Source organism: Opisthocomus hoazin, chromosome 6 (genome assembly GCF_030867145.1).
Source record: "Opisthocomus hoazin isolate bOpiHoa1 chromosome 6, bOpiHoa1.hap1, whole genome shotgun sequence".
Taxonomy (NCBI): Eukaryota; Metazoa; Chordata; class Aves; order Opisthocomiformes; family Opisthocomidae; genus Opisthocomus; species Opisthocomus hoazin.
The window spans coordinates 14,184,366-14,211,995 of NC_134419.1; the positions used below are offsets into that span (position 1 = coordinate 14,184,366).

General features: G+C 39.3%; 2 protein-coding genes across 21 annotated transcripts in view; one reads left to right on the plus strand and one right to left on the minus strand.

Annotated features, from left to right (window-relative positions):
* NEXN (nexilin F-actin binding protein) lies at positions 1-22,899 on the plus strand. 10 transcript variants are annotated; one of them, XM_075424761.1, is made up of 15 exons: positions 1-102; positions 3,873-4,059; positions 6,897-6,977; positions 8,158-8,349; positions 8,491-8,572; positions 8,659-8,807; positions 10,116-10,157; positions 11,243-11,437; positions 11,515-11,688; positions 14,029-14,214; positions 18,302-18,499; positions 19,748-19,969; positions 21,007-21,192; positions 21,635-21,995; positions 22,101-22,899. In XM_075424761.1, the coding sequence occupies exons 3-15, from the start codon at positions 6,951-6,953 to the stop codon at positions 22,112-22,114; spliced, it is 2,028 nt and encodes a 675-aa protein (XP_075280876.1). In that variant the 5' UTR covers positions 1-102; positions 3,873-4,059; positions 6,897-6,950; the 3' UTR covers positions 22,115-22,899. The 10 variants fall into 10 exon arrangements, with proteins under 10 accessions (XP_075280876.1, XP_075280871.1, XP_075280874.1 ...); XM_075424753.1 differs by lacking the exon at positions 1-102 and adding an exon at positions 526-618; XM_075424762.1 differs by lacking the exon at positions 1-102 and adding an exon at positions 691-847.
* The window catches only part of FUBP1 (far upstream element binding protein 1), a 37,391-nt gene continuing 21,729 nt past the window's right edge, over positions 11,969-27,630 (minus strand). Inside the window, exons 21-23 of one of the 11 annotated variants that reach the window (XR_012764403.1) lie at positions 26,855-26,947; positions 25,957-26,004; positions 22,608-25,043 (exon numbers count right to left, since the gene is read on the minus strand). Coding sequence is in view for 5 of the 11 variants with exons in the window: in XM_075424767.1 (XP_075280882.1) it covers positions 13,475-13,492 (18 nt within the window). In the remaining 6 variants the exon portion in view is untranslated. Of the gene's footprint in view, positions 13,493-22,607; positions 26,948-27,630 lie in introns of those variants that run through there. The other 10 variants (XR_012764400.1, XR_012764405.1, XR_012764401.1 and 7 more) reach the window with 10 other exon arrangements.

The window sequence follows — 27,630 nt, forward strand, 5'->3', positions numbered from 1 at the left end:
AGTTGGAGCGCCGGAGCGGCGGCCGCAGCCCAGGGCGCTCCGCAGCCGCCAGCCCGCCCGCCGGGACCGCGCCGAGCCGCAGCGGCGGGGCAGCGCTCGCAGGTAAGAGCGGATCCGCCGCCCGCGACCGGGAGAGAGGGCTCAGGCGAGCTCCCGCGCCCCGCCGCGCACGGCCCGCCCCGCTCCGCTCCCTCGGCATCCCGGGCCGGACCCGCGGCGGGTCCCCCGCGGCTGGGGCGGCGGCCGGCGGGGCAGCGCCTGGCGGAAGGGGGCAGCGGGGCGCGGCGAGCGAGGCGAGGGCTCCCCGCGGGCGGCGGGACCCCCCTCACGGCCCGGGGCTCGGCGGCCGCCGCGGGTGCGACCGGCCGCGGGTGAGGTGCCGGCGGGTCGGGCTGGCGTCCGCCGGGCAGCGCCGCGGCAGGCGGCCCCGGGCCGGCCGGCAGGCAGAGCGGCAGCGGGGCGGCCCCGGGCCGGCGTGAGGCGCGGGGCCCGCGGCCTGGCCTCCCTCGGCCGTATGCCCGCGGGCCGTGCGCCGTCGGTCGAAGTTCCGTGGAAGAGGAGCCGCCACCGGTCCCGCTTCGGCCTGGAGCAGGGGCTCCGGGGCAGCGCGGCTCGGCGGTAAGCGCCGGCTGCTGTCACGGCTTACAGACTGCTCGGGTAGCGTCGCGTCGGCTTCAGGCGACCCGGGGCTTCTGCTGACGCGGCGAACACCTGCGGGAGAAGAGCCCGTCCGGTGGAACATCTGTAAAGGATTAATCACCAGGCAGCTGCGCGCGAGGAAGCGGTGTGCTCTGAAGAGACCTTGGCGCGCCGGGAGCAGCGTCCCGCGGAGCGGCGCTGCCCGACGGTAACGGGCGCTGCACGAGGGCCCGGCGCGCTGAGGAGCGCGCGGGGCTGCGGGGGTTCGTCCCGCGCGTGCAGAGCGCGCCCGGCCTGCGGGAACGCGAGGGCTGGGTGGGCGCGCTGAGAAACGCCGTCCCTGCCGCGAGCGGCTTCCCCTGGGAGAGGAGCCGGGCAATGTCACTGACCACGCTGGGGCACGCGGCTTGGAAGGCCCTCAGCGAGGCCGGGTGCAGCGGCCGAGCCCTCTGGGAGGGAGGAGGCTGGGGGAGCGGCGTGTGGGCTGGCGGCGGTGGAAGAGCCGCGCGGGACGGCGCGGGAGCCACCCTTGGGGTGTCCGCGCAGGGGAGGGTGCGGCGGGCGGCCGGGTTCCTCTGGGCATCGCCAGCAGAGCGGGGCTGGTCAAGTGGTCCCCGCTGCGCTCGGCCGGAGCTGAGCAGGAGGATTTCGGAGAAGGGGCGGGGAGGCTGCGTCCCGCCGGCGGGGAAGGGGAGCAGCGAGCCGCGGTAGTGCTGCTTCACGCCCAGTATTTCGTCCCGCGTTGCGGTACCCCGATCTCAGCAGTCCTCTCAGCGAAGCCCACAAGGGTTGAGCTCAAATCGCACTGTTCCTGTCCAGCTGCTGCGGCACAGCGGGGCGCGGAGGAACTATGGCATAGGGCAAAATACACTGGCTTTTCTCTCGGGGACCTCCGTTCACAATTTACTGCCACCTATGATGAGGGGAGCAGCAGAGGCCCTGGAAGATGAAATCACGGGCCCGAAGATCTGAGCAGGGCCTCCCCCACCGCAGAGCAGCCTCTCGGCCCCCAGCAGGTTTGCCCTGGGGGCTGTGTGCCCCAGAACAGTACCCGGGGGCAGCCAGGCAGTCACAGACCAACCTGTTCTACAGAGAAGGGTCATCTTATTTTTGTAACACAGCAGCTGGACTGCATGGCACTGTCACTTAAGAGTATTTATAGTTACATAGATAGGCATGGACAAAATCCTTTATAATAAATAAGTTTTTATAAATAACATCGTATCCGCAAGGGCTATTCTGCTGTCATATGAGACTCCATCAATGTTGAAGTGCAATAAATTCAAAGATTGAGGAAAAGATTGTGTATGAAATTGAGTTATCTGGGTTGGCTGTCGGTAAGCATTGTAGTCTTCAATTGTAAAGAATTAATGAAGGAAATACTTGCGAGTGGAAGCAGTTTTGTACTCCGTGTTTCACAAAATGTGAAGTTTAGACAGCTGGTGTTAATTGTCGTAACTCCTTGGCTTCAACAGCGCTGACGGTTTATGCCAGTTCAGGGTCTTCCCCTATGCACGATAATTTTAGTATCTACTTTAGCCTCTGTGATTTAGTACAACAACTGGCAGTGTCATTCCAGATGAGTTACAGTAAGGACATAAATGATGAACATCGCTCTCTTTCCCCTCCTCTTTCCAGTTCTATTTAACATTTCATTCAATACGTGAACGTTGTGGACTCTTTTCCACCCCGAAGTGCTTTGGCTGCGAGTAGTGAGTTTCCTGCCCTCACAGTATGGTTTTGTTATATAATGGAGTCTTCCCTGAAAGTAGATCACAAAGAGGAGACAGATGGTAAACGTAACTTCGACTGTGCCGTGAAGGGCTTATTTATAACTCACAGTAGCCGTAGGGCAGCAGGGGGGCCTCCCGAAAGGAGGAATCACAGAGGAACTGGACTTCTTTTAAGTCCTGGCTTCATACTCCTATTGTAAAGAGTAGTGTTCAGTTCAGGAGAATGCCGGTGTTTTTCTGTGTCCCGTGTGAGGGTGTGAATCACTCCACTGCAAATCAAGAACTTCCATGTTTTCCAATGAAGGGGAATTTCATTATTTATGGAAGGTTTTTTTATTTGGTTAAAGCTGCACAACGTTTTTTGATCAGAGGACTTTTTAATGACATTTAAGGAGATGGATTTTGGGACTTGTGAGCCATCAAACCTTCTGTGTCCCCTTAATGATTTTCTTTGTTCACTTTGATAATTTTGCCTAAATTCAGGTTTTAGGGACTCTGTGTGAAAAGCTGAAGAAGTGCTATGATCATAACAAATTCGGACATATCAGAGGTGATAGCCTACCCGTTTACAGCAAACGAATAAGGGGCTTGTAAACAGTAGGGTTTGCGTTGTTTTGGTTGTTTTTTTTACAGACTATTTCTAAACTATTGCCTAGTTTCCTACGCATTATTTGGTTTGTATTACATTTGCACTTGAAACTTCTTAGAGACCACTCTCTGCATCACAGCCAGTCGAACCATTCTAGTAAGGGCATTTTCTCTTCCACTCAGTTCCAGAGGTAGGACCATTAATCAAAGGATGGAGGTCAGATTTCTCTTCTAGGAAACACCTCAGTGTAGACCTCCTTTGAAAGTGGAACTGCAGTCTAGTACTTTCAGTACGAACATTATAACGCCAGACTAACATCTCCTGACGTATCTCATTTAATCATAGGAAAGGTAAAATGTTGAGAAAAAAAATTCGAGTAGTGTCAGGTGAATGCTAGAGTGATGAGACTGCAGAGGCCAAGAAGAGCCTAGTAAGAAGCTCACTGCAGTTTTCGGTCATGGTTATGTTCAGCATTATAATCTGTGATTTTTCTGAGTGGGAAGCTTCAATGAGGAGCTCTTACAGCTTTTCCTGAGATACGCTGATCTCAGGAAACAAAAGAAAAGATGAGACTGAACCTTAAGGTTGGACAGCTTCATCATAGGAGGACAAATCTCTTCTGAAGTAAGTACATATACAGGTAGACTCCTGTTGCCTCAGAGAACAAGCATTACTTGTAATAGATGAACTCTGTGCGAAAATTCATATTACAAAATAAGGATGTACACACAACTTAAATATATAAGTAGTTCCTCTCAAAAGGGAATTGGTAGGAAGATACCTTTTTTAAAAGTAGCTCTTGCTAGAAGTGAAAATATGTCAAAGTTTCTTGGGTTGGAAAACGTGTTACCACGTACTTTGTGCAAAGCGATCGGCAGAGGATGCAGGTGCTGTTCTTCCACCATTTGTAGGTGTCAGGACTTCTTGACTTTGCCAGTCTGGTTTTCTCAGCAACAACACTCTGACTGTGTGGATCCTCTCCTAACGATAAGGCCAGCTGCAAAGGAGCTTCAGTCTGCCGTCGTTGTTCCTGAAGCAGTGGCCTCAGCCTCACAGACCCAAGCCAAAACTCAAGGAGTGCTGCTGTTTTTCTTAAAGGTACTAAATTGTCTCCATTGTAAATTACTCCCCTGCCCCGGGGAGTCCCTGAGGCAGGGTCCTGCTGCTGTTCCCACTCAAGGTTAACTGCCACGGAGAGGGAAGAGAGTGCACACATGCGTGGTGTCATGTTTAGTAATGCCCTACCGCTTTATAGCCCTATCTTTCAGCATCACAGGTGGAGGTAGGATGACCTGCAGATGCAAAATGTCTCTGAGCCAGCTGGCTAACCTTCAAGCGTTATCAGGAGTTAGTGATGCCAAAGAACTGGAAAGTAGCCTAAAGTAATAGCAGATATGGCAGTAATCCACAGGGCAGAGGTGTACCTGCCATCTTGAGGGCCCAGAGCCTGTCGGACTGGCACATTTTTGCAAGTTCAGACAGCAGGAACTTGCAAAGAAAATTTCTTCCAACAATTGCACTTTTAAGGAAAATTTCAATTTGTTATGTGAGGGCAGGTCTTGCTGCTGTCAGCAATCTCAGTGACGCCATAAAGGGGATCAGGTAATTGGAGCTATCGGAAATGTTCAAGACAAAGGTTTAGGTCAAAAGCTAAATTGTGTTCTCAGGTTCATAAACATAATCGTCTTCCTACAATTAATTGCACATAATAAGCAAATCAGACTTTGGAATAGTCAGTTTTCAAGTGACTTTAAGATGAAGCCATGTAGATAGGGTATGCTGCTGTAGTGAGGATTAGCAGTAGCCTTCACTTGAGGTGCTCAGGTGGGATGGAATTCCTTATGAAAGATTATTTTTGGGCCTTACTTTTCTGCTCCAGCCCTGTGTGGAGGCTGGAAGATCTCTACGTCCCTGGCTACTGCAGTGCGTGAATTGTACCAATGCTTCAGGTTCCTTTGTTTTCTGATGGGTTCATGCAGTAACCTTTTGTTCAGCTGCTGGATTTTAAGTGCAAGGCTAAAGGCTATCAGCTGCAAGTAGGGAAGAAGAAATCAAAAAAGCAGAGAAGCAAAAGAAGAGAACAGAGAACTTCTCTAAGACCTGCTTAGAAAAATGACAAAGTCAAAGGATTTTAACTAGTTTTAAGGTTATCCTGATCACAATGGGGGTTTTACTTACATGCATGAAATAAGCTAAAGCTTACAAAGACATGCAAACCCAACTGCACAATGTACAAATGCATATCAAAGGGCATGGGGACCCTGAGACCACAAGAATGCTAGTGAAGTTATCTGCCTTTCTAGACACAACAGAATTTTAACATACTATTGCTGATCTGAAACAGTCTAAATAGGCACTAATACCTAGCACTTTTATGTTCATGTGTTCACAAGCGACAAATGGAAATGCCTTGGATTCCTATCAGTCTACAAATGAGGTATTTGTCAACTCTGATTTGGGGGGGAATGACTTTCTGTACTCATTTGCTGAAAAGGAACACCCAAGTGTTCTCCAGAACACCTCTGTTGAAGCTGAATTTTAAGAGTTTGGAATCTGTAAATCCGGCCAGGGACTGGTAGCTAAATGCTCTTATGTTGTGACTGCTTTCGTTTGGAAAAAAATCCCAAGATACCCCAAAATCTCATCCGATCTGTATAGCTACGGTGGCACCAAAGAGCATTTATGACATTGGTGTATTTTTGAAGAGTTTATATGGCAACAACCCTTAATGTTCATTTTTTTTAATACCACATAAAAATCCCCATGTTTATAATGTTTAATTAAGAATTAGAGAACTTAAAGGCTAAGAACTACTAAGAACTTCACTTTACATGCCATGAAATGCCCTAACTTCAGTTCCTCTAAACCACAAGTGAGAAGTCCCTGCCAGTAGTACGCTCCTTTTCTAGCCTTTTTACTCTGAGTCCGTTTGTTTGCCCCCTGTTTGGCACACTGAGTTTTTAGGCTTGCCTGACACTCAGGGCATCGGTGCAGTACAGACAGCATCGGAGTCGTGTCATGATTTCCTTCCTCCCACAGGCTCTGACAGACCTGATAATTAATAAACAAAAAGGAGAAAAAAGAAAAGGTTTGCCCTGAACTTGAAGTGCCTTTCTGTTAGGTTCCTAATAAATACAGTGGGATTTAGAATTTCTAACCCTTTTCTCTTAAAAAACGCAGTGCAATTTCCAGCCTCCAGTTCTCTAAGGTACGTATGTGCTTCACCTAATGTGCCTCGTAGTTTTTAGCACTGGTTTTCCCTAGACTAGCGCTAGGAGAAGGGAGAGCATTATTTTGTACTCCCATACTGGGTGAAGAGCTGAGAGCGTTGCCAGCCTGGCCGAGCCCCGGGCAAGGCACCTCACCCCAGCAGGAGCTCCAGCCGCTGCTTGGACCCGCGGGAGGTCCCCAGCCCCTGGGACCCCCTGCCTCGCCAGCCACGTGAAGGAGAAGCAGCGGCTCTGTCCGGGAGGCCGCGGGGCTCGGCGCTGGGCACCCCATGGACCCCGCACAGCCCCAGCTCGCCAGCTTGCCGGCTCGTGCGCCGGGCCGAGGCGGAGCAGCCGAGGTGCAGAGCACATTCCTTTCTGCTAGTGGGAGGACTGAGAAAACCAGTTTCGTAACACAGCAGCCAGGGCAGCCAGGGCTTGGCTCCAAGTCATTTGTTCTTTTCTTTTTTTTTTTACATGGAAATTAAAACCCAACATCCAGTACTATATAGTGGGGCTATGAGTATGAATAGTGAATCATAAGCTTGTTCTTTTAATTACTGTTGCATACTTAGAACCTATTCATGCCTTCCAAAGCCTCAGAGGACCAAATGAAATTGTGATACATCGATTTCAGCCTATGCAACCTTGCTTACAGGAAGATGGTTAAAGCAGCATTTAAAAGGAAAAGAAAGGAATATAACTACAACTGTTTCTTTCAGGTAGAAACTGAAAGCAATCATCTTCAACATACCAGGTGCAGAGCACAGTACAGTAGCCATGAATGACATGGCACAGAAAACCGAGGTATGTACCAATTTTAAAGTAATCGAAGTAATGTAGTAATTTACAGCTGATGCTTGCAAAAAGAGTAATTACAAACAATTGTCAAAGACAGGCAATTATACTGGAAGTCTGCTGGTATTGCTGTTATTTTAAGACAATGGAAGGGCACTTGAAAGTAGCTTAAGGAAACTATCTGATTTGATGGAATTCGTGAAATATGTTCTTACAGTTATTAAAAAAACACATGAAGGAGAAAGGCAAAATAAAGGTAATAAAATATGAAGAAACTTTAAATGTTGGGGGGAAATTCAGGGCAACATTCACATCCAATTTTAAAATGTAAGTATTAGACTACTTCAAATATTTCTTCTTCTACGTGGACTCAGTGAACAACAGGAACAAAAGCAGGAACAGAACCTACTGGTTTAGGTGCACATGAAACATGGAATGTTTTCAGCCAGTTTTCGCAGCATTGCCGTATTGAGAGCATTGCTGTAGTCATTACAGTAAAAAGAGAGAAACCTTCCACTTGGTTCTGAAAAGCGGGAGCTCTCTCACTGTTTGGACACACAGAGAGTAAGCACTGGCACAGAAGTGTCCAGGAGCTGTGTCAGTATCAGAGCCCTGCAAGTCCAGTGATCTTGACACTTTAGAACATAAAATCACTGGACTTCTGAGTTTCTCTAAATATTGAAAAAGTATAGAATGTATTGGAAGTTTGAAATGAAGAAATAACACTATTTTAAAACCATATATGGCTGTTGAAGTATTGCAGAAGAAAGCACACATATTGTATCTCTGTGTCTTTCTATCTGTTTTAAATGCTAGGGGTAGAGAGGCTCTTTGGGAACTGCTTATGATTCAAAGCAACAACAGCAATCTGTATCTAATTTTTAAAGCCATAGTAATCGAAAATGTACATTCACATAGTTCATATACTTAGTTATGTAGCTATTCGTTACTTACAGCCTAAGTTTAATACAATGCTAAATGTTGGTTTGGATATTTTAGTATTTACCACTATTATGAGCTAACAGAATGATGCTTAATAGATGATGGCTAGTGGCACAAAGTTCGTAATCCCTAATGCACTTCTGGTTTATGTTCTTACATTCTTTCTAATCCAATTTATCAGAATATTTCTGTCCATCTGTTTCAACTTTCTTTTTCTTATCTTCATTTCTTCTATATCTTCACCAAGATTCTGCTTTCTTCATCTAAACCCGTCCAAAAATCCTATGTGCCCAAGCTTCACAAGGGTGATGTAAAGGATAAATTTGAAGCTATGCAGAAAGCAAGGGAAGAAAGAAATCAAAGGAGATCTAGAGATGAAAAGCAAAGAAGAAAAGAACAATATGTTAGAGAGAGAGAATGGAACAGGAGAAAGCAGGAGGTTATTTTCTTTGAAAATATTTTGTGTTATTTTAATATTCAATATTATATGTGAAAATATTTTCACATTATTTTAAGGCAATAATATTGGAGTTTTATTTAAGCTATAAAGACAGTTTAGTTTCTGTGTTTCATCAACTAGATGAAAGACCTGCTTGGATCTGATGAAGATGATGATGCAAAATCATCTAGAACAGAAAAAGGTTACGTTCCAAAGCTAATAGGTAAGAGAGGCCTGATTCTAAAGGCCCCATAATTCACTAGGTAAGTAGTAGCTGTAACTACTGAACTGGGTATTTCATATTCACAGGAACCGTTAAAGGGAAGTTTGCAGAAATGGAGAAGCAAAGGCAAGAAGAAGAAAGAAAAAGAACGGAAGAAGAAAGAAAGCGCAGAATTGAACAAGATATGATTGAGAAAAGAAAAATTCAAAGAGAATTAGCAAAAAAAGCACAGGAGGTATGTTCACCTGACCACAATATATAGGGTGTAATTGTAATCAACACAAGAAAAAAAGTTTTGTATTGATCAGAAAGATTTGATCTCAAGATTTCTGATAGTGGTGATTTACATTGGAGATGCTCAATGGGATGGAAGTGGGGAATAATGTTCAGAGAATCTTAATCTTCACTTCTTCATAGTAACAAATTTTTTAAGGACTAAACCTGAGCTATAGATGAAACCAGGCAGGTGTAAACCTGGTAGGAATGTGAATCAGGCACAAATTTTGGTGTCATATGCATACAAGAGTTTATAGAATTTACTAAACTAATTTAAAAATGTTTCTTTACCAACCCTTACTTTAGACCATTTTTGCTTATACACTAGTGAATACAGTGCGGTGATAGATGAACTAAGGCAAGCAAATAGGAAAATGTCATTGGCAGGCACAAATTAGAAGATACTAATGCAGTAAAAATCATGAAGATTCAGATCCCGTTTTATTCCTTTGCCACTTTGTGAATCTCTATTGCAAATATATGTGAACAGACTCCAGCTTTTATTGAAGCTAATAAAGCAAATTTTGTCTTTTGTAGAATTTTGCATTAGGGCATCATATTTAATTTCTTTTGTAAGTTTTCTTTAGCGCTGCAAATACTGCAGTGAGAGTGAACATCTAAATGACAGACTAGAACCGCAAGTGATTATTTTAAGTTTGTTTTTGTTGTAAGAAGAGACAAACAGTGTTATAGGAGTCAGTTTTCAACAAGGACTTGGACAGCATTTTCTGCTTAGACTTCTAGCGTTGTTAAAACTGGACTTTTAACTGGAGATATATCTAGCATATATTTACTCTGAAAGGTAGAAGTACAGACCACGTAGAATTTTAGAAAGTATGTTAGCTTTAGACAGTAACATCTAAAGACGCCATACGAAGCACATACAGCAATAGGCTTTTTGCAGGAGTTGAGGGGAAGACAATGTCACTTGAATCAGAAATAATCAATGAGCTTGCTTGAGTTTTTTTTCTTTTCACACAACTCTGGAATGCTTAAATGAAGAACGGGCATTTCAAGTACTCAGTTCATCACTGAAGTGTTAAGAATGCTTTAGCATACTTTCTGTATGATGTTTTATGTCATGTTCCCTATTCCTCGACACCCTAACCTATCTGAAGTATTCCCACAAAGGTTCAATCATTGCCATCTCTGTGAATTTAAGTGCTACATACATACCACTGATACAGAAAGAATTTCCACTTCTATGTTTGCAAATCTAAGGCAAAGAGCCAAAGTAATGTAATCATATGAAATTCTCATTTAATAGATTGATGACTTTAACAATACGGGAACTGAATCAGCAGGAGAGGTAATCAGATTTTTTTAAAGAAATGTTCACCTACATTTTTGTTCACTTTGTTTTATTATTGTGATTTGGGCTGGGAAAACTTAGAAAAGGGCACACAAATCCCTAATTAAAATTCAGCCAAGATGCTAACAAATTTTTAAAGTATACGGAACCGTATGTCTGTACTTGAAGTGATTTTATTTGTTTGAAATAGAGTCTGCACTGTGAATACTTTGTGGTTAGTTAAAAACATATAAAATGTAAACATTCAAAGCCACCAGAATGGTTTGAGCTATACTGGCAATGATACTCTTAAATCCTCTTGCTTTGGAAAGTACCATCGTGAAAGCTCTTTGCCTTAAGCTTGAAATTAAAAGGGGATTCTGTCAATATACAGGTGTTTGAACACCTTATTCAGTTAACATTTTTTTTCTAAGTTGACTGATTTACCATATGGATTTGGATTTTAAGTCTTGTGAATAAATGTTTAATTTGAAAAGCTAGGTCCAAAGGTCCTATTGTCTTTCACAAACACAAGAAAATCACATTCCTACGACAGTTTTGGAAAGAAAACAAAAAAACCCACCCATTAATTTTAAGTTATTTGACAGTATCCCTGTTAATCATGGTATTTTGTAAAATGTATTTTGGCAAGTACGTTGTGAAAATGGTTTTGAACCAGCAACATCCTTCAAAAAAATTACTGTGCCTGACAAATTACATATTGGTCTCCAGAGCTACGAGCTTATTCCAACCGCAGTCTATCCTTTACTTAATAAATGTAAGACCGGAAGCTGAGTGTAGCTACAATTGCTATGTATTCAAAATGTAACCTGTTCTTCTCCAAACTATGAATATTTATAACTAAAAGTTAATGAAAATATGTAAAGAAGTTAAAGAGTTTGCCAGCAGTTGTGTTTAAAATATAATTCAGTGTTGATGCTAGTGACTGCCTTAGCCAGATGGGTTTATTCTTGTAAATACTCAATACAAGTAATTCTTTTGGAAACTTTGGTGCACAAAAGTAAGAAAAGCAGTTTCATGAAGAAATGAGTCTATCTACAAGTCAAGCTTTATGAAAATATAATAAATATCTTTTTGGACAGGAAGGGGATGATTCACTGCTAGTCACAGTAGTGCCTGTAAAACCCACCAAAACACCTGGGAAGATGAAAATAAACTTTGAGAACACAGGAAAGGAGAGAGCAGAACAAAGAGAGAGACGGGATGAAGAAGTGAAGCTAAAATATGAGGAACAAAACCAGTTCCTTAAGGAAACCAAGTGCCTTTCATTTATCATGGTAAACCACTCAATCTAAATACCTAAGAAATAAATATCTATTATTTAAGACATAACTATTTCATTTTTCTTGCACAGGGTGAAAATGAAGGCAATGAAAGACAAGAGCCTCTGTCTCCTGGTAAGCTGAAAATAACATTTGAAGAACTTGAAAGACATAGACAGGAAAATCAAAGGCGGCAAGCAGAGGAAGAAGCAAGACAGCGTTTAGAAGAGGAAAAACGTGCCTTTGAAGAGGCTAGACAGCAAATGGTAAATACATGCTTTGCTCCTGCTGTGACAGAATTTTCACATCAGAGATGCTGTTACAGTCTTTCCTGTATCTTATTCTTCTTGCTTAACTATATCTCAAGCTGCTAAGAGTCTGAAAATTGTATCACCATTAATTTTTGAAAGACGCATTTTTGACCTTCGTTCTAACTCAGTAACCACGCTGGCATAATGGTTTAGACATTCTTTCAGTAAAAGCAGGAAATTTATGTGGTTTACATTTGTTGGCCATTTTGGCAGGTTTTATGTCAACACTTCATAGTACCTTAAGCTGCAAGTCCTCAAGAAAAAATGACAACTAATTATCTGAGTAGTGCTCCGGTAACCAGTTTCTGATTAAAACATTCTGTAGTAACAGAATGCTATTTCTTATTCCCGTATTTATTTATAAATATGATAGATAACTACATCAATTACAACTTTCCGCTTATGAAGAAAGGGAAGAAAGACAGGTCAGCTCTCTTGTATGTATTGACAAAAACAACAATATACTAGAAATTACTACATTAAGCCCCAAATTGTCAGAACTGTAGCTCACAATTCCTGTTTTATACTACTTGCAAAGCTGCCTCCATGTGTTCTTTATCATAAGCCAGACCTATTCTACATCAACTATAAACAGACCTCACTATGGTTTGTTCTTTGATCATACTGAAAGAATTGTACACTTAGTATTAACACAGGATACACCAGATAGTTTAGGTGTACATTTACTCACTTTACTGTACTCCATTTCCAAAAGCATTTTTTAAGTTCTGTATTTAAATATCTTTCCCTTGTACAGGCATGATCATTATGACTTTGTTAATTCACATACAAAGAAGATTAATGAGAAATGATATTTTAATCTTCTAGGAAATCTTTGAAAATATTGTTTCTAGGAATTTGCAAACTTTAACTTAAAAGAAGTATGATTATGAATGGACATTCTTGGACAAACTGCTCAAGAACACTATGTTGACTATAATTCAAAAACATTCAAGAAATTAATATTCTCCAAGAAAAAAAAAACAAACCAACCCACGGAATCTCCAGAAAGCTGAAACACTGACATTCCAAACTGGTCCAAATTAGAGAGGGTTCTAGGTTTAGGCAGATACCCAAATTGTAGTTTATTCCTCCACTCCCCACCTCCAATAAATCACTTAACCTTCCCACACCAATAACCTTGACATTATGTAAATAAAATGCACTTTTTAATTTTTATTTGGGGGTGGGCAGGGGATACTAGTGAAGGAGAAGATGGAAAAAAATGAAAGACAGTGAACTTCATGAAGTCACCAGCCGTTCTAACTGAAGGTTTGGTTCACATCTCCCACTCTTATGTATATGCATTTATTAACAAAGTCATATAATTTACAAGTTCTCTATTTCAAAAGATATTTTCTAACATACAGCTTTATCTGATATCAGTGGTTGTCAAAATTTGAAGTCAAAAGTCTTCTTAAAGGAAGAGTTCAGCAGTTAATTTCCTTCAATTCTTTCTTTTTTCCCTGTGAATTCCCAATAAAAGATTTCTGTAATTCCCTTAACTGGCTACCCCACATACCCGTCCCAGGGCTGCTTGCAGTATACAGAAATCTGAAATATCAATATTCTGACAGTTCCCAGTCCATTTCCTCCATTAACAGATAAAGTACTCTGAGATACCTTCTGAAGATGGTTCGTTCTTCATTGCAGTTTGCAAACCACAGGCTTCTCTTGGCAAGTAAGTGCTCACTGGAGACAAGCAATAGTGGAGAGATCAGAGTATATCAATTCCCTTTCTTCAGTGATGATTAAATGTCTAAAAAGAAAGGAAACAAAAATCTGAGTCTGGAATAATAGGAAAATGTTAATTGATATAGTTTTGCTATAAAACTCCACAGCATCTTCTTAACTAGTAAGTGCATTGGTGCACACAGTTTATATGCAAACAAAAAGACTTGAAGGTATAAAGGTCTACAAAAGTGACATAAAGAAAGTGAATAGGGAGTTATTTACAGTGAATGATCCAACACTGAGACCATAAAATATGTACTCAATTGTTCAGCCTTTGACTGATAACACGTTGTTCTTTGAATTACATGCTCAACAGATTTTTAAAAATTATAGAATCTATATATAGGATACTGAAATACATCTCTTTTCTCCCTCCTCTGGCTAAAACCAAGACTAAAATGTTTCTTATAGGAACCAAACTATTGATACGCTTTTTCCCCCAGAGGAAAAAACAATAAATAAAAGATCAGAAAGGAACTAATGGAGTATTTATTTACTACAAAGAATATTTTTATGTTTGGATAAGGCCTTTCTATTTTTTCCTCTCCCTCTTCTCTGAAGGTAAATGAAGGTGGTGATGAAGAATCTGAAAATTCTGTTAAAGAGTTCCGTCCTGGTAAACTCAGGCTCAGTTTTGAGGAGATAGAAAGACAGAGGAGAGAAGAGGAAAAGAGGAAAGCAGAAGAAGATGCAAGGCGACGCATAGAAGAGGAGAAAAGAGCATTTGCTGAAGCAAGGAAGAACATGGTATGGCATTTTTATTTAGTATATAGTTTAATTTTTACCTAAGTCTCCCATGAACTAGACAGCAGCTCTGGGAAAAAGCTTTAAATACAGTTAGGAATGCGTGCTTCAACTCCTTCATTGATTAGTTCACCTCACTACTTATTAGAAGGTAGTGAGATAAACTAATCAAGTTAATTTACCAAAAATCATGACAGAACAATCCCTCCTCACAGCAAGCCTAGAAAGGATTTCAAATAATTTAGTCAAAACCAGATATTGTGTCCAATGGGTATTATTCTGCTAGATGAAACAGACTTGGAAAGCAAAATGTTTTCACAAGGAGGGTTTGCTAGGTTTTTTTGGGGAAGAGCAATTGCTTTTACTTCTCCAAGTTTACCTCCTGCCTTTACAGAGTGTCCACCAATAAGCTCTTACGAGATAAAGCACAGTTAATGGCATACTAGAATGCTGCTCACTGCAAGTAAGGATTTTACAGTCATTTGTGGCCCCCTCAGGAGGAAAAATTAAGGTGTCTGAACTCAGCTAATTGATGTTTTTATTATATTTCATTGCTTGTTCAGAGAAACAGTAAAAGTAACCTGTGACGTTTACCATTAGAACAATTTGTAGTATGGAACTTCCTTAGGCAAATACAGATCTCTGTGATATACTACAAATTCTAAAATTTGAGCTAAGATTATACTGAAGACAAATTTTCAGAGACCTAAGATTGACATAATGACACTACCTGAAAGCAGAGAAAGATGCTCGGTTTCAGAGGATGGCAACAAAGTTATTTATAAAAAATAACTAGCACGGGGCTTTTCACTGTATTCTTCATGCTTAGTCCAACAGCTTCAAGTTTCAGCAGGCTTTTGGGTATAAGCCAGTTACTTATAGGTGCATGTTAGGAAATACAATATTAAATTACATGACTAACTACAACTCAGTATTGTTTGTTTCAAAAGGAAGGGCAAGACATGCTATACAGAACTGTGGAATAACCCGCCCGTCTGGCAGTGTCTTCCTACATTCCCCTCTGTGCTTTTATTGGGAAAGACCAACTGCACGCCTAATAAAATTTTCTTCATCATTGAAAGCAATGCTTTTGAGACAAATTAAAGCTTTGTGTAACTACTAATATTGCTAGCAGTGCTCCCTCTGCCTGAAAATTGGGCCAAAGACGAGACCTCTCTGCTGAAAGACTACTCAGAGAAACTACAATGTGAATTTATATTTGATATTGTACTGGTAAGCGGTTATGGAAAATAGTTTCTGTCCATACCTACAAAGAGAGAAAAGAGAAGCTAAAGCTGCTAGAAAAACGAATAAATGAGTGCTGCTGGGCTTCTGCCATTACAATTTTTATGAAAAGCCAGCAGACAACTAAAGGAAAGCAAAGAAAGTACATGCTGTCTTCTGTTTTTTCCTGCTTTCTCAAAAATCTCTTTTTTCTGCCTTAGTGTAGCAAGAAGCTAAGCTCAAGTGCTCAGGCAAGAAAAATCTCACTGATTAAACAGGGCTTAATCCATTAGATGCAACACAGAGTCTATGACTACACTGTAACAGCGGACAGTGAAGACACTCAGTAATTTAAAAAATTAATAGAAAATGTATTTTCAGCGTATATGTTTGAAAATTTTCTGTTAATTAGCATCCTGAATATGAACACATTTTCAGCTACTTGTAATGCAAAATAAGCCCCTGCTTTCCCCGTTTTCCACAGGTATACCATGTAGCAGCAATGCAGCCATCCTTCTAAACATTTTAAGAACGTAATGGTCATCTCTTTCAGATGTAGTAAAACCTATCACTCAATTTTTATTTATGCATTTAAATGAAGTAGTTATTTTAGAACCTTTTTCATGTTTATTCATTTTGTTTTGAAAACATACACACACAGAAGTAGTAATATCGTTGCTGGAGAACACAAATGCCGCCTCCTTTTGGAAGGATCTCCCCATTTCACATTTACTTGTGCTATATGTGTACTTCTGTGCTTCCCACTGTCAGCATGATGCCTTTCAGACTGCAGCATTCATCTTTCATCCCTGTCAGTCTCTTTCCATTACAGACTGCATAAAGAACCTGTCTTAGCGTGAATAAAAAAAACCACATTCTACTCCGTATCAGTCACTGTTTGCCCACTGAAAATCGGTTGACTGTGCTGCAAACTATGGTTATTATGGGACTGTGTCTTACTACCATCTGTTCCCACTTTGCAGAATAAAAAGAAGTATGGTCTCACTTCACAAAATACAGTGAAAATATTTACTGAACTAACCACAAGAGTGCTGTGCATCACACAATTCAGCTGAATTTTTTCAGGGGCTTACTGTCTTTTCATAACTTACTGATTCAAAAATACAGAGCAGACAGCTGCTAGTGTTTGCTCATATGCACAGCTTTTTAAATTTTATACATACATGCGTTGGTAAAAAAGCTTCTCCTATTCACTTAGCTCTCTATCTTCTTGAAGTGATGAGCATATGAACTTGTACATCACAAGCAAGAGACTTCCACATTTCTTTGCTAATTTAGCTCTGGCTAGCCTCTGAAAACTATGTGGCTGTGCATTGTTTTCATTAAACGAAATAGTTTACAGCTTTGGTTTTCTGATTCCACTTCTCTGTAACACAATTTCAACAAATACGCTCATATGCTCAAATATGCAAAACAAATGAAGAATGGAAGGAATGGTGGGGCTGAAGTCCAACTGTAAGCTTACACAAAGGGAAAATCTGAAGGAAATCTATAGTGAATAGCAGTAATTGAGTGGGGTTGGGCCAAAAATATTCAAAGAGCTGTGACAGATAAAAAGGATATGGGCAAAGTAGGTCAAGATAGTGGTACGAACTGAGATGGCACAAACAGCCACGAAAGGTGTAAGTTACAATGGCAGTAAGCAGTAATGAGTGTCAAAGAATCTTTGAAAAAAAAGTTTATTTTGTGTTTCTTTATAAAGCTAATCAAAACACTTTCAAAGTTTTGGTCCTTTAATTCTTTCTAGCATTTGACTGATGACTACTGTTGGGAATTCCTACAATTTAAGGCCCACTGGGCTCTTCAATGTTTGCTGCAAGGCTTTTCAAACATGCGCTGATTAAATAGCGCCTAAAGCCACATCACCACATAGTTCGAGATCAGTGTCTGACCTCATCTCATTCATTTATCTACAGCATGTTCCTGTTGAAACAATCTCTGTTGATCAGTTTACACAGTTACATGCACAAACAGACATTTATGTAGGTTTTATCCAGAAGTTATTTTAAATTTTTCTTGCATAACTCATGTCATGCTACCTGGACATTTTTGTAGCATACAGCTTCTTATTTTAGTAATGCTTTCCTTCAACAAATTCAGTCTGATAGAATATTTGTTTCTTACACTTCCTGCTTTTAGAAGTAATGAAAATCGCCTTTCCTGGGCCCTACCATCTTCTCACGAATGAGTCTACAAAATAAGCCAGCTGCTGATGGATGACCATCACAGCCCAGCCCTACTCTGAAGCCTGAGAAAAGGACAGAAAGAGGAGGAAACCCTTCCTGTTGGGTTGTACAAAGCAACGAACTGGCAACATAATTAAGTAAAAGTAACAGTTTGTGCACAAGAAGAGTTTCTTGCTAAAAATTCTGTTCAGTTATCCTTACTGGGAATACTAATACTGCTTAAGAACAGGAACAGAATTCAGTTTGCTTACAAAAAGATTACGGATACATGTACTTCAGTGTTAAGGGCTGTGATATGTAAACACAAGTGCTCTGTCTAATGATAGTCTGTGAAGTAAACAGGAATGAATTGTTTCAGGACCCAAAGCTACATTTAGAGGACATCCTCTCCCTCATCTTGCAAAAAAGACTGCATTTTAATAAACACCTTCATCTTCATTATAGAAGTTCAGCATTGTAATAATAGAGAGCTAAGATCAAATCCACTCCCTCCCAAAACATTAGAGGAATACCCACACTGTCACATTGCCTGTTACTGTACTGTGGCAGATATGGCAAAAGACTTGGTTATCTTTACGTACTGACAGTGTCTGAGCAATGCTATGATTTCATCACAGGTACCGTAGGGATGTATCATTAATGCTCTCTATTCTCTGCAGGTGTTGGATGATGAATCACCAGAAATGTTTAAAACATTTTCTCAAGAATCTCTCATACCTGGTAAACTGGAAATTAATTTTGAGGAGTTGCTGAGACAAAAAATGGAAGAAGAAAAGAGACGCACAGAAGAAGAGCGTAGGCAAAAGTTGGAAATGGAAAAGCAAGAATTCCAACAGTTGAGACAAGAAATGGGAGAGGTTTGTATATCAAGGAATATGTTAAGCATGCCCTGAATAAAAATAATAGATCACTGCTGTTAATTACTAAAATCTAGAACATTGTATATAATATGTATTTTTATCGCTGATCTACCAAGGAAAATGCTTTTATCCCTTGGCACCCTTAAAGTATAAACACAATTTCAAATTTATGGTTTTCACAGTCACTTCTGAAGATTCTACAGTATTACTAAAATGATTACATAATATGTACAATATTGGGAGACCAGAAACATCTAGTTCCCAAACGAATATACAAAAATGAAAGTAGGAAAGAGAAAAATTCTTGCTTTTCCTCAAGGACATGCTGTGTTAACTAATTAGGAAAGAATTACAGTGGCCTCAACTTATTCCTAACCAGTGTATCAAGGGTTTGCAGACTGCCACAGCTGATTTTAAAAATCACACACAAGATTTGTTTTGCATACCAAATATCTAAACCATCACATTCATGAACTTTACGCTCCAATCTGATTTGGTTGTGGGGGGCAGTTCTTCATTATTCCCTTTTGAATGTTAGAGGACTACATTTATTTATTTTTGTTAAGCAAAGCTAGAGTGAGTAATAATGGCTCTAGACTGTGAGCTTTTCAAGTAAATTTTGTTCTACATCCTAGGGAAGAAGAGAGAGACAGGGACATTGAACTAAAATGCACATATATCTTTACTGTCAGGCAGAGATCATAAAGCAGGGAGTAAAACATCAACAATTACAGCTTCAGACCTGGTTTGACTACGGGATCCAGAACTGCAATTGCTTTTCCAGCCATGACATCCTGAAATCTCATTTGGTTTTTAGTGCATTTAAACAAAAGAAAAAAATTGTTTAACAAAAAGTCGTTATATTTTAGAAAATGACTTCATATCATATTGCAAGTAAGTTGGAGAGGATAATTACATATCTAGTATAACTAAGTTTTTTTGTATTGCTAGGTGTCTAGTTTTCTAAGTCTGTGAAGGGTGGTTTGTTTACAGCAATCCTTGAACAAAGGGTACATTCAGGCAAGGTATTTTAAAAACCTGTATCTAGTTTAGATGCGATACAAATGCTGTAATCTTGAGAAAAGCAAGGAGAAAATAAATTAGATGGAGATGGTCTCTGTACTGATTTCAAATAACTAAGAGAACTGTTCAAGTGTATTAAGTTAAACCCATCTGTGAGGAGAATAGGTAAGAAAAAATAACTAGGGCATTTTCCATCTTATGCATTCTGTCATTTCTAAACAGCTAGAAGAAGAGTCTGAAACTTTTGAGCTAAGCAAAGAATATGAAGAATTAATAAAGCTAAAAAGAAGTGGTTCTATTCAGGCAAAGAACTTAAAAAGCAAGTTTGAGAAAATAGGACAGTTGTCTCAAGAAGAAATACAGAAGAAGATTGAAGAAGAGCGAGCTAAGAGAAGAGCAATGGATGAAGAAATAAGAGAAAGGGAAGCTGAAAAATTTCAAGAGGTAAGTTGCATTCTGTGTGTGATACACTTAACTAGCACACTAATGATCCCAGAGTGGACAATGATGCTGCTGCTTTCATCAAAGTTTGCTATATTTTGGATGCATGAGGAAGTCTCACCTCAGCATTCCTACAGGAAACAGCACCAGCTTATTATCAGCCATCTGGCCAAGCAGAGATCTGTGTTTCTGCTCCAAGTCCTCTATTCAGCAACTTAACAACCTGCCGGCCTAAGGGTTTGAGATATGTGTACTTGAGAATTAATCTATTAATCATCACATGAATTGCTTCTTCTTCTCCACTGTATGAATTTTTAAAAAAGAGCAACTACCAAAACTCAACAATAGCATTTGAAGCTCAAGTCATTTTATCGTCTTTACTTATTTCCCAGGGTAGAGCAGAGAAGGATGCCTACTTATCTGTGCTTCAGACTGGAACCTCTCATGTTTTTTCAGAGTAGAAAAACATGAAATGAAGCTATCGGCGTCTAACCAATAAATCAACACTGTGTGACCCAAAACACCCGTGTGAACTTTCATGACGTAATCATGTGGTGGTTAAAGAAACAGCAGCAGTAAGCCTGATGTGAGCCTCATTCTGAGGTTCCTATCCCCAGTAGCCAGTCAGTTCAGTACCAGCTCAAAGCCGATCTCTTATTTTTGAGCTTTTAATTTAATGGCTGACACTGTAATTCTGTTTCTGTAAGGTCAACCTGTGTTAGATGTTGAAGCAACCATAACATTGTGGCATCAACGATCTACCACTGGCACAAGACAGTACTCAACTTCTACATGAAAATAAATCTTTAGTAGTATTTTTCTACCTAACGGTTTCGAAATTACTTTTGCAAGTATTTTGCCCTACCCCTGGGATAAACTATGATGAGACTGGATCTTAAACCCAACATTAAACAAACCTGTGACAAAAACGGGACCCTGGGTGCCCTTGCTCAGTTAAGAACTACTGCTCTACCAGTTTTACTATCACGCACATTTAAAAGGTAATAAATGAGTTGTCTTATTTCCCCCCCCCCCCCAAGGATGATGAGGTAGATGTGAGACCAGCCAAGAAATCTGAGGCTCCGTTTACTCATAAAGTAAACATGAAGGCCCGTTTTGAGCAAATGGCAAGAGCCAGGGAAGAAGAGGAGCAGAGGAGAATTGAAGAACAGAAGTTACTACGCATGCAGTTTGAACAAAAAGAAATTGATGCGGCATTACAGAAGGTATAAATTACAGTCCTCAGTGTCATTTAACTTAGCATCTGATTACCACTGATGGTAAGACTGCCAGAGGTATAAAAGGAACATTATACTTCTTTTAACAGTTGCTGTGAATTGCTGCAGTAATGTAAAATTGCTTTTGGTGTTTTCACACGTTCTTGAATAGTATGAGAGATACTGCAAAGAAAGTTCATCATATCCTTTGAACAGTCTGAAAATAGAATCTACATTCATGCTTATATTTTACCCGAAGATTCCACCCTCATTAAAATTCATTTTACTGCCTGTTCCATATCCAGATTCAGTGCATTGTGTTATCTAGTCAGGTCAGGTGTGGCATTTCCCCTTCTCAGAAATGCAACTTTTCTCTAATCAAATACGTGTCGCTAGCACTCATACCGCTATTGCCACCTTTAATGTTTTACATCGACCTATTTTGAAACAGAAAAGGGAAGAGGAAGAAGAAGAAGAGGGAAGCATTATTAATGGTTCTACTTGTGAAGACGAGGAGGATCAAACTCGATCTGGAGCTCCCTGGTTCAAGAAGTCACTGAGAAACACATCAGTCGTCGATGGCGAGCCAGTGAGATTTACAGTTAAAATCACCGGAGAACCAAAACCTGAGGTTACGTGGTGGTTTGAGGGGGAGATGTTGCAGGACTCTGAGGACTATCAATACATCGAAAGAGGAGAAACCTATTGCCTTTACTTGCCAGAAACCTTCCCAGAAGATGAAGGGGAATATATGTGTAAAGCAGTTAACAACAGAGGCACATCTGCTAGCACCTGTATTCTCACCATTGAAAGTAAGAGTTAGCATTTTAATTTGCTCAATTCTCTAATATTCTTCTCGCAACTTTCCTATTATAAAAATCTAATTATCTGTTTCTCTTAACCCCTTTATTTTCTAGCTGATGACTACTAATGCTCTACTTTAGCTGGAATCTTTCTTCCTCTCAAAGCTTTCTTACCGCATCATCTCTTTTTCTGATGGGGCCAACTAAAGAAAGCAAGGATATGCATTGATTTGTCATTCCTGCATCAGATTAATAGCCTTCAAATTGTGAGCGTGTCCAGGTTCCTTGCTGAATACAAAAATCAGTATTTAGGCTGAAAAGGAGAAATCAATGTATGAAATACCAACTAAAGGAAAAGCTGAATTATAATAGCCTCCCACATTTGAATACCAACTGTTGTGTAATAGTATAAAGCTAAATACACAATCTGGAAACTTGTGTAGCAGTGTAAATCTATTGGTATATTTTGCATGAACACTGAATATTTAAGCTGTTTTACTTTATCCCAGAGGCACCTAACTGGCAAAAGGACATACTTGTTGATGATTTTCAAAAACCCCAGTGTATTATTTTTAAAGAATAAAAGATTATGTAACTGCTTACTTCTGTTTGTTTCAAAGAGCTTTTGTTCTTTTGTTCTAAAATGGGCTTGCATTTAAACTGTTATGCTCTTATCAATCTATGCAGTTGATAATCCAAAAGTAAAAACAATCTCAGTAAGGTTTATAGTAGTCTTTACAATACCAACATTTGCTTGTAAAATTTCTGATTTTTTCATTGCTTAAATGATACAGTAACAGTTGGCAACTTGATCGGAAGCAAGATTTAAGAAAAATATTTTCAGAAAGTGCTTAACTTCTCAATCTTTGTTCTCTCTTAATGCAATAAATTTACTGCTGCATCTATAATCTTTTTCTTAAGGCTACTGTACCATTTTTCTTTAAGACCTCTTGACATCACCACTACCGTCATTGTGCTAACACCATCTGAATTGTTCAGCTTCCGTAGGAGTAATTTTACAAACAATAGTTGCATTTTAAATGAAAAAAGGTGTATAAGCCTTACATAAACACAAGGTAAACTGCAGCAAAGTAGATTTATGCAGTCATTCAAAAGGAAATTTTCCTGTGGTTGAATCTGCTGACTGCTCTTTGTACAGTTACCTATTGAAGTCACTCTTTTGCCTCAATAAAGTAGTTACAAATTCAGAAACATCTTGAAAAAAATGGCAATTAAGCTGCACGATGTTTTGAATTAAGTTTTATCCTAAGGGCTATATAAATATGATTCACTTCATGTGGGTGATGTTCATTCACAGAAGTACTAGTTGATGCAGTATCTTTCCTCTGAAGCTGTTATTTCAAACTAACGAAGGCAGGGATAGGAGCATAAAAAAGACAAAAACATTGCTATTATTATCCATCAGTTTACATTTATTGAGAAAAACCATACAAAAAACATTATACAGTTAACGTGTACCCATATTACATACAATGTCAATGCAAGCTCAAAACCACATTTTTGTAAAGCATTCAATTTACCTCAAGTCCAAGCTGCATCTCCCTAAGACACTGTTCCCATCACAGTTGCCTTTTAAAGCCAATCTTCTTTTTACACACGGGTAGTTTCTGCAGAGAACACTTTTCTCAGGACGAAAAGGCATTTCACATGCACGCAAGAGAAATATTTGTGCATACATAAGAGTTTCACAAGCTGTTACTAAGGAAGAGGGAATCCTGTCAACTGTATGCTTTCAGAAAAGCCCAGTCCTCCCTTCCTCCCCCCCACTTCCAGAAAAAAAGCAAAATAAAAAGCCTTTAGCATGCAATAGAAAACTTAAATTACTCTGGAAGAGAGCAGGGGAGAAACAGTTTCTATCATCCAATAAAATACCACTAGGAAAAAGATGAAGTATTTCAAGATAGGCTGTGCAAGCGAATAATGATCCTGTCTGTCTGGACAACTTAAATACACGACTTATGATCATGCTAGACTGAAGATTATTCACCTGACATTTTATTTCATGTCTTACTAAAGTAGAGGCTGCAGAAAGTGATATGAAAATGCTTTTCCTACTTCTAACACTATGCTTCCTTTTTAAACTTTCTCTACTCGTCACTTAATTCTAGTTAATTCATGGGGCTCTGGGTGGGGGGAACAAAGCAGGAAACATTTTTAAAGACACCTTTTAGACAAGTTCATTACATTTCTAATGAAGTTCCGGTATCTTTCTGGATCAGGATAACTCCAAATAATCTATTTTATGTTCTCTGGAGAACTGTGAGTTTGGAGACAGAGTTGAAGAACAAGCACTATGCTTAGCACAGTTAAACAGCATGCCTGTAAGCCCAGCAGTAAGAAAGCTGTAAGTCAATACACCTCAAACGCTACACGCAAGAACATCTCACCTTCCGCACACTAGCAACATTCCAGTAAACTGGCTTTTTCTTCTCTATCTCCTCCCACTAGCTAAATCTACAATCGAAGACTGTTAAGATATTGCAGCAACAACAGTTGAAGAAAAAAGTATCATGTAGAAGGAAGTGAACAAATGACTCAACCCAACACTAAATTCACAGTATCAAAATCCAAACGGTACACACCTAACCATTTCTCATGCCAAAAATGAAGTTACATATTAAACTACAGATGAAATATTCAGTGGCTTAAGAAACTGAAGCACAACTATTAATTTAGTTCAAAAATTCAATATATCTAAGCTTGGCTGTTCAGAAGAATATAAATTAAAATGGTTTATATTATTAAATCACAGGTTAAAAAACTTAACAGATTATGGAACATTTATGGTCAAACAAGTAATACTTTAAAGAATGAAAAGTGATCAAAACAAAAATTATACCCTACACCGTTATGTATGGGATACATTTCAAATCTGTTATGTTTTTGCCAATTTTACCTTCTACATGGAGCCCTTCTATGGTCCATGCTCATCGGCTCACCAATGGCATACACTCAAAGGATTCCTCTTTACTGGTAGTAACTATCTCAGGACCTGATTCTATGAGCTATGATTTGGTGCTTGCAGCATCTTCAGCACTGTGTGTGAAAATGAAGGCAGTATTTTTGAATATTTTTCTTTGATGTACAGATAAGCAGGACTTTTGAAAGAGGAGCAGCACATTTTAGAAACAGAATAATCAACAAAAAAACAAGTAAGATGCTGCTTTACTTTAAGCTAAAAAACCACACCCAACCCCAGCAAAAAGCAGAAACAAAAACCTGTACCAGACCATCTATAAAGACATACAAACATTTTAAACTATCAAAATATACAGCAATTCAGTTATAGTATCAAGAAACAGGATACAGTGACTGCTATATAGATAAAATATTATTTGCTGTACTGTTAACATTTAATTGGTGCACATGCTTTTTTAGTTAAAACACACTAAGCTCTGAAACTCCAGAATCTGTTTTCCTACCATGTCAAGTATGAATGAGCAAACTAAGTTATCTAAAAATTCCACTAACACACTATAACTGTAAGACAAGTTTTCAAGTTCAGTGATAACAACAAAAAGTCATATTCTTTATATTTAGGTCTTATGGGTTTGGATGGAACAGTGCCCTACTATAAAAAACATTTGTGAAGGCTGTTGACGTTTCTAACCAAAGCAGTTCCTACATATTTTTAAAAGTTTTGATTGCAACAATTAGCTATTTGAAGAAAAAAAATAAAAATTACTTTTTCTACTTTTTCTGATCAAGTATAATTACTGCAATCTACTCATCTTTTCTAAACAAAAAAAAAAAAGGATACATATTTACCTAGAAATATAAACAGTTGTTTAAAAACTTAAAAGACTTTCCACTGAAATGGAACCGTGAGTAACAATGCATTTGGGGAAGCAGCAGATTGCTTTTCAATACACAACCACAAAGATCTCACAGGGACAACATTAATGTACTGAAATATATTAATTTATATACTTCCTTAGGTTGTGCTTACCTGTTGCTTTTTTGCAGCAGAACCTAAGGTGGAAGGTCTGGGAAGGCACTGTGAAGTATAAATAATTGCACTGTTTGCAATTAATAAAGATTTTATACCTTAAATGAATCAAAATCAACAGCCTCCATTTTGTGAATGATAAAAGAATCCAGTGAATTTAATTTTGCTCAGTTTAGTACATAGTAAATGCACCATTCTATAAGGTTATCTGCAAAATACCATGCAAAAATATCTGAACTATTAAACTTCATACCCTACACTAAAGATAGCAAATACTGTCCTAGCCTTTTTTAATCTACCAGAATAATTCCTAATTTTAAAAGGGATAAAAATAATTCCTTCTATTTCTACAGCACAATACATAAATTGCTAATTACCCAAATAAACTACTTCAATTTTCAAGCCTTAACTTTTACTTCTCTGTGCAGCCACCCTAAAAAAGATTATTCTCAAAGCAACAACATGGTGTTCCAAAAGATAAAGAAAGTAACAGTTACAGAATTATTTAAAACATACCTACATCACTACATATCTGCAAACTATCTGAAGACAACTTCTGTCTAACAAGTGGTTCCAAAGACTTCAATGTTATGATACGCATACTTTAAAACACTCTGGAGCACTAATGAAGAAAAACTATTACTCAGATAAACATAAACACCGTTTTCTTCAGCTATTGCTAAACGTTTCAGGAATACTTACCCACAAAGCTCATATTATGTATATGTATATATATACGCAAACCTATGTTTCTGAATTAAGAAGCAATTATGATTTCCTAAAATATCAGCACTGTATTCCAACATAATAGTCACACAAGTATGGCATTTTCATTATGTGGAACATTGACAAAAAGATACTGTTGCAGTTCATCAATTTGTCATTCTGATGTACTTACAGTGCAATGCTCCTTGAAGGAACAATCAAGGATGATACACAGCACAGTCCTCCTCACCCCTATAGAGCTAGTTCTATACTGGCTGGATCAAACCTGCACTTCAACAGACAACGGCAAGACAAGACTGTATTGCATGTAGTCTAATATATGCAAAGAGCCAATAAATATGCAAAGAGCAAACACAGGATTTCAAGAGAATCAGATTTTTAGTATGAGCATTAGAGCAATACGAAGTTTCAAGTATATATATATATAAAAAATAAATTGATTCAAATACTTGAATATTTACAAAAACAGAAGTTATCTGCTCTGCAGGAAGTTCTCAACCACTCCCCAAGCACTCAAACAAAACAGCGTTTTAAGGACAGATGCAATTTTTGTAACTACTATGCATACCACATTGACTTTTCTACACTGAATTTTGAAGTGGACTACTTTAAACTGAAGGCTTAAGCACATTACACTTAAAATAAGTTTTATAACTAGCCTGAAAAATCCGTAAAATGGTTATGCAGGAACAGTTTTTAAGTACTCAAGAACAAAAGTCATCTGTTTTAGCAGCTGCACAGGTCTGAAACAGTGGTCATGTATAAAAGGAAATTTCACTGTTAATGCAATGGAAGTATGCCAAAAGATCACCTTCTTAAACACATGCAGTTTTAATCAAATAGAAAGAAAATTAAGGTATCGAGATTACTGATGCTAGGCAGCAAAATATAATGAATGAAAGAGATCCTCCATCTACAACTATTCTGCAATAGGGGAAAAACATGCTA

What these genes read in the sequence shown, in the direction of transcription:
- NEXN (XM_075424761.1), top strand. Translation starts at nt 6,951, where the DNA reads ATGAATGACATGGCACAGAAAACCGAG. An exon ending in TAGCAAAAAAAGCACAGGAG is followed by an intron (nt 8,808 to 10,115) that starts GTATGTTCACCT and finishes CTCATTTAATAG; the next exon opens with ATTGATGACTTTAACAATAC. An exon ending in CTGAAGCAAGGAAGAACATG is followed by an intron (nt 14,215 to 18,301) that starts GTATGGCATTTT and finishes TATTCTCTGCAG; the next exon opens with GTGTTGGATGATGAATCACC.